The sequence below is a fragment of the Neolamprologus brichardi genome, chromosome 7, assembly GCF_056152115.1.
Source record: "Neolamprologus brichardi isolate AB-2024 chromosome 7, ASM5615211v1, whole genome shotgun sequence".
Classification (NCBI taxonomy): Eukaryota; Metazoa; Chordata; class Actinopteri; order Cichliformes; family Cichlidae; genus Neolamprologus; species Neolamprologus brichardi.
The window spans coordinates 51,258,802-51,266,008 of NC_142110.1; the positions used below are offsets into that span (position 1 = coordinate 51,258,802).

At 40.1% G+C, this 7,207-nt stretch overlaps 1 protein-coding gene across 1 annotated transcript; it reads left to right on the forward strand.

Annotated features, from left to right (window-relative positions):
* The first annotated feature begins 1,700 nt into the window (after positions 1–1,700).
* On the forward strand, positions 1,701–2,975 carry b3galt9 (beta-1,3-galactosyltransferase 9). Its single transcript, XM_006796766.1, has 2 exons — positions 1,701–1,779; positions 1,881–2,975. The coding sequence occupies exons 1-2, from the start codon at positions 1,759–1,761 to the stop codon at positions 2,973–2,975; spliced, it is 1,116 nt and encodes a 371-aa protein (XP_006796829.1). The 5' UTR covers positions 1,701–1,758.
* Positions 2,976–7,207: the final 4,232 nt, after the last annotated feature.

Here is a 7,207-nt window from a genome sequence, read left to right on the forward strand (position 1 = left end):
ATGTAAAGTTAAAGAGCGAGGTTGCCTAGTGTAGAGCATGTGTGAGAGGGCAGCACTCTGGTTACTCTTACTCTGGTTACTTCACTTAATTTTTCCCTTAAAGGCCACATAAACCATAAAATTGCATCTCTTTTAAAATAAGAACAATATAGCCTTCTTGCTAATAGACTATAGGCCCATTCTAAATACAAGTAATTACAGATTACAGCAGAAATTTTACAATGTTGGACTTATTTGACATTAATGCTACATTTGACTGCTACATTTGACGCTAGATATAGAATTAGGCACTATATATATCATGTATCCCAGCAGTTCCCAACCTTTTTTGCACCACGGACCGGTTTATATCCAACAATATTTTCACGGACTGACCTTTAAGGTGTTGCGGATAAATACAATGAAATAAAACCAGTACTGGCACATAAAAAAGAAGATTTGTTCATAACACATGGGAAAATACCCAGAGAAACCGAGTTAACAATAAAAACACTAAAAAAAAATAACATTAAAAACTGATAAAAATCCTGAAAACCATAAATTTCACACCTGAGGCTCAACTCTCGCAGCCCGGTACCAAACGACTCAAAGACCGTACCGGTAAAAGTGTGTGGGGAAGCGCTAACTGATTAAAGGACGGGGACTACTTTGTGTGACCTGTATAGTGCACAGTTAGACATTGTACAAGAATATATGATGAGGAGTTCCTCAAGGCTCCATTCTGGGGCCACTTTTGTCAAACATCTGCTTTTTCTTGTGTAACCCAGATTAATACATCATACCTAATTAAGATGTATAATAATTCTTTTAAATTAAATGAAAACAAAATGCAGAGTAATGTTTTAAACACAAAGATTAAAGTTACTGCTTAGTGCATCAGATGCTGACATCTTGGCATGTTGGTGTATTTTTGGACGTAAAGCAAAATTTCAGCAGCTACATTTGGCATTTACAAAATTAATTGATCATAAAGAACTGAAAAGCTTGCGTCTTGGCATGATTTTGGATAAACCTTTGCAAGGATTTGTGTTCAGTAGGGTTGTGCACTGTAATTATGTCTTTAGTTAGATTCTTTAAAAAGTAGCAGTTGAAGATATCCCAGATATTTACACTGGCTTCCTGTGTGGCGAAGCATTGATGTTAAAATACTACTATTGGTATACAAAGCACTAAATGGTTAGAGACCAAAAACACATTTGTGATCCACTGATGTCTAAAGTCTAAGATTATCTGGGACATCTGGTTTTCTTTCTATTCCCAAAGTCAAAACTAAACATTGGGGAAGCAGCATTTATATTTTATGACCTGCATAACTTGAGCAAGCTCCCAGAAAACTTGAGGTCGGCTCTCGCTCTTAGTTTTTTGTTTTTTGTTTTTAATCAGACCTTAAATTTAAATGTCCCTGAGGCCTGATAAGACAGCATCTAGTTGTTGGTCTTGCCAAACAATATACAACATATCACCATTTTAATAAGTTCTGTATGCTTCTAGAAGGAGGAGGAGTTTTAGTGTTTTGGTACTTTTTTTTAAAACATTTATAACATGCAGAATAACTGTTCTGTTCCTTCTAGGTGTCATTAATGTTGTATGGAGGACGCAAGGTACACTCCTCTTAATGAGGCTTCGGTGCAAGGTTACATGCTGCTAGAGTTTCATGAAAATGAAAACACTGTCTGTCAGCTAGTATTGTCCTAAAGCCGACCAGTGCAGGAGGTCCTCTGGTCATCTGTCACTAACAAAAAGAACAACAACAAGTTGATGGAAGAGGGTGTCATGCAGGTACAGAGTGAACTCTTTGCAGCTTTTCAATTTAATCTAAGTTCTATTAACTAATTTTTGTTCTAATTGACTATGCTTCATCTTTTTATCTGCTAATCCAGTTCTGTCTGTGTAAGCTACGTACCCACCAGTGGTGCTTCCTCTTCTTCAATGTGCTGCTCTTCCACTGCTTGTTATTTGGGGCCGATTTCATTGAGGAGTACCTGCTGCAGCCCACGCCTGGGGTTTATGCTGATGGCACGGTTGTAGGCGTGAGAGAGAAAGCAAGGAAACTGGACCTGAGCAACGCCAAGGAAAATGTGTCACAGGCTTATCCTATCGCTAACCCTGATGTCTGCAAAACCTCTGACCTTTTCCTCCTCACTCTTGTCTTCAGCTCTCCAGATAATATCACCCAAAGAGATGCAGTTAGGAGGACATGGGCCAATCAAACACTCATCCAAGGCTTTCCAGTGCAGATACTGTTTATCATCGGATCAACTCAGACTTCTGCTGCACAGGAAGCCCTCATGAGCGAGTCTGAACGTTATGGGGATGTGGTCCAAGGTCATGCTACAGCTGACTCATCCCTCCATGGCCCAACAGAGAAGACAGTGCTGGCTATCCGCTGGGTGATCACCTTCTGCCCTCTGGCACGCTTTGTCCTGCTGACCAAAGAGTCTGTGTTTGTCAACCTTCCTGCCATTGTAGGCTATCTGCTTGGCTTACACAGGCACCCTGAGGACTTCTATCTGGGCAGAGTGATCCAGAGAGACTCTCCTGACAGGGATCCCAATAGTCCTGGCTACCTGCCCCCATCTCTCTACCCAAGCAAATACCTTCCTGAATACTGTGAAGGGGCAGCTTACATTCTGTCCCAGGACGTGGTCCGAAAAGTGTACGTAGCATCCGCAGAGGTCCACGCACCTGTGCCAGCTGATGTTTTTGTGGGACTTTGTGCTAAGAAGGCCGGTGTTGCACCAACACACAGTGCCAGGTTCTCAGGAGGAAAACACATCCGCTACAATGCCTGCTGTTACCACTATATGTTCAGCTCAGCAGGAATGGGGAGCCATGAACTAGACAGAGTGTGGACTGACCTGAGACAGAGGGATAGAAAATGTTCGCTGTTGCAGACCTATTACGGACTGGTGACCTGCAAAACCCTCACTTATCTGGATAAACTGTCCTTCTTCAACTCACAGGAAGGCAATTAATTAATTATATGGTACAGACAACGTGTAGAATGCATGTAAAGAAAAACACAGGGTAAATCTAATAGGAAAGGGCATGGCTTTTTTTTTCTATTCACCATTAGAATTGTGCACATAATTGTTGGGGCTTTTTTCTTAAAGGCTGGATGATAGGTAACGGTGACAGGCGGTTTAAACTATAATGAGTTTTGTTATCCCTGACCTTTTTAAGTTATTGTGCCTGTTTAGATGTGTATCTGGTCATTATAAAAGCATGGTTGTAAATAATAAAAGACATACATACGATTCCTTAAGTGGCTTTGGTTCATTTCCTGGGACTCGACATGCAGGTGCCTGCTGGCTGACTCAGTCTGTCACGAGTCACTGGAATATTTGCATATAATGAAGTCTTGTTATTAGCAGCATTTGTGCTTGTGCTTTGAATGAAATGTAAAATAGGCCCCCAAGGTGTCTTTCCTTTGGTACTCATAAGAAAAGCAGGCGAGTTAGGGGGCTGTTAGTGAAGAACAAACCGTATATGCCCACACAGTCTAAGAAGAGGTTTAATCAGGCAAAAATAATTGAGATGTGGCATGGCAAAAGAGGGACCAAAAAAAACCCCTCTGGTACAATATGACAAAAGTGGTCCTTTTTTTTTTTAGTTAAAATCCACTCTAAACGTATGAATAATAACAAGTGGTAACACAAATAACTGATAACTGATCTGAGCCAATAAAATCTAACAAGTGTATCTAGTTGACATAAGGCGGGTTTCCCAACTTTAGGGAACTAGTTGCCTGCAGTTCACTGAAAACACCAAGGAGGATAGTAAGTGTCCCGCATAATGCATAACAGAATAAGGTGACATTCAGGTTTTGACTATCTTTTAAGGAAAAGTCAAAGAAATGCTTTTCTTGGTCTTAGTATGTGTTATTAGCTCTTTATTTGCCATTTAAAAAAAAAATCAAATCAAATCTGTGAATCTCTCCTCATTATTACTGGTTTTAACTCATTATTTATAGAACAAAATGAACAGAATCAGCATTTAAAATATAATCAGGGTAAACAAAAAAAAATCCAGTTTACTCATTTATTTATTTAGTTTCTGCTGCACTTCCTTTCTAGAGCTTTCTATATTGTTTTTGGCATTATGAGCTAGTTTAGCGTGAACACACAGCAATTAGTATTACAGGAAATTAGTCTGTTCCAGCTCTATTTTAGATTTCCCAGCAATTTTATGTCCTTCAAATGTTGCTTACGCTGCTGCTTCTCTCTCTAAATTCCACAAAAGGAAGGTTTGGCCTCTGTCCCAGGCCACAGGCTGACCAAACTAAATGTTTGGGTGTTCTACAACCTTCTCCTCTTCAGTGGTTCGCGCTGCAATTCTTAAATCTGCCTTGGCCAGGTTCCATTGTGTCTGCAAAGTTCACCTTGGCTGTCTGTCTCCGTGCATCAAGCCAAAGTATTCAAAGAATAACATCTCAGCATGTCTACGATAATTCTGGCTGCTGACCAGCCATAGCAACAGTTTGATTGGCGTACCATCATCTTGAACCCAGATCGCTCTCCGGGATTAATCAGGATGAATTAGCATCAACACATTCAATCCACAGCCTGAACACCACATGATTTCTGGCTTCTCTGTCAGTCTGTTCCCTAACAACTGACCCCATGATGCTTTAGTTTTAGATCTGATGTCATGTTATGGTCGCTACCATTCCAGTTATGTCATGGCTTTCTCTGAAGTATAACACAAGGTCACAAAAGTATCAAGAATATTCTCTGTAAGGGAGAATAAGGTTTTTATATTCCTATATTAATCAGGCTTTTCTTTTAGTATTGGATTGGTATTAATAGAAAAAAATGGTGAAAATGTGCTCAGCTCCAGTAAAATTTTTACTCTTGCACTATAACAGAGCTGCTTTACATAATTTACAGTTCAAAAATCCCCTTTTATCTTATACTGCGAATACAAAATATCTGAAACTGAACCTTAGAACAGTTAGATTTACAGGGGTTACTTGTACCTTTGGCCGTGTTTAATGCGAGCTTCTGACAGTGTAACACTGAATGTATGATATAAAATCATGAAAACCTTCACAGTAATGCTTAATTCATTCTTTTGTACCAAACCTGCTTGCTTTCAGTGCAGGCTGCCACTTTCTCTCTTTTTCTCTTGTGCTTCTTTTCCTTTCTTTTCTCTCTCCCCACTGTGTCTCTGTGTGGAGTTAATCGCTTTCCATGCTCTTTCGAGGCTCTCTCAGGTCTGTGGCTAGAGCTGGTTATACAGTTGAACACTTGTACTCAATCACTCACCTGTTGTATTTAAGACAGGCTCATCCACCCACTTGCTGTTGCAGCTGTACAACACGCTAAGCAGCACTACGCCAGGCTCCCTCAATTTTCTAGCTCAGCATTTGGTTCCTTGTGCTTATTCGTGATTCCCGCCTCAAAGTTCCTGCCAGTTTGGCCTTGGAAAACTCTCCTCTGCGAACCTTCCCTCTTGCCAGACTCACACCTGGGGAAACTATTTGCCACCTCAGGCTTTGCATTTATCTCCCCACCTTTGCTCTGTATTTTTGAGTTCATCGATTTCTTTGTTCTTAGTAAGATTTATAACCCTGAGACCACTCATGGAATAATCCACATGATCCCCCATAAAATAGTTTTAGTTTTAGTTGAAGTACTATGACAGGAAAAATTGAATTTAAGTTGCCGCTTTACCACAGTAGCCAGCGAACAGTAGGAAATCTGTCCTATAAACCCCATCAAAAATAGTGTAAAACACATCCCTGAACTCCATGCAAAAACCCAGATGTTCCTTTGCTTCACCAAGACTTGTTCCTCATTTGCTCCACACCTCACACTTTATTTGTGGCCTATTGACTTTCCAGGACTACACAACTGCATTTCCTTTCTACTTAAAAACTATAATCCTGCAGTTTTCATTGACTTTTCCACTGAAACCTTCATTGAAGGTTTAGTAGTAAATTAGTTTTCTTCTTTCAAAACTATCCCTATAGCCACACTTAAGAAATAAATAAATAAAGACCATAAGCGCAGATGTGTGTGTTTCCTTGCTACTGTAGAACTTAAAAAATAGTTGCCAAAAGCACTTGTCAGTACAGTTATTCTACACAAAGTCCTCAACACAAACTGCTGGATCAAAAAATTCTGTTGAGGTCTGGTAGGATTTTCCAAGGGAAAGTGGAAACATGGTCAGCAGAGTGGGAAAGCCAACAGACCCCCCAAAACCACACGTAGACTTGAGCGCATGCAAGGACACACATATGTAGATGCACACTGATTACACAGCCTGCAGAGATTGGTAATGTGAGGTTAAGGGCTCAGTAAACTGCATGTGGGTGGTGTGCTCTAATGAATGCTTCTCAGAGAGGTGCATCTCTACAGGGACGGACTCATCAAACCAGAGAAGACTGTTTTATTTGGAGTGTTTACACCGTCCCTGGGTTTTTAAGCCACAGCCACTCATTTTAAAGGGCGTTAATGTCACAGCTGATGAAAGAAATAATTGTCAATTTTGCATGTGCATATAACTCCTTCAAGAGGACATGTAGCGTGCGTTTTAGTACATAAGTGTATAAGTGTCCCCATAGGCTGCTGTAAGTTTTATGTTTAGCACTGAAGCCCGGTATTCATGTGGCCCTCCCGCCCACGTTCATTTACGTAGAAGCAGTAACCTCAAGGATAAACCCTTTTTTGACGACATCTGTGGTTTCTGTTGCTTTCCCTTTTTGTAAACTCCATAATCTTTCCTTTGAGGTTTCGGTCACTTTGCCAAGCCAGGAGTATGTGCCTCTCTGTGGAGCTGCTTTTGACTTTTTGTGTTTTAATTATGCATTCTATAGCTTTCGCCTATTTTTTTTCTCCAAACTGCTCCATCTGGTTGAAATTAGGTGCATTAAACATGAAGGATTGACTCCACTTCTCTGCCTGAAGGTTCTGGGACGGAAGGAGGACACAGATGAAAAGTATCATAGTGTTAACATCTTTTTTCGAATAGTGAAGTGAAAACTCAAAATATTAATGAAATATTAATGAAATATTAATGAAATATGACATATTACTCATTAATCTGAATGTCTGCACTTTTATGGCTATTAATTCATAATTACTGACAGCTGAGGCATACAAGCGGGTATGACCATTGGATGCGCACCATTATAGATGTATACATGACTTATGGTGATGACTGAAAATTTAGTTGAGCGTTAACAGCTTACTATTGAGCCAAC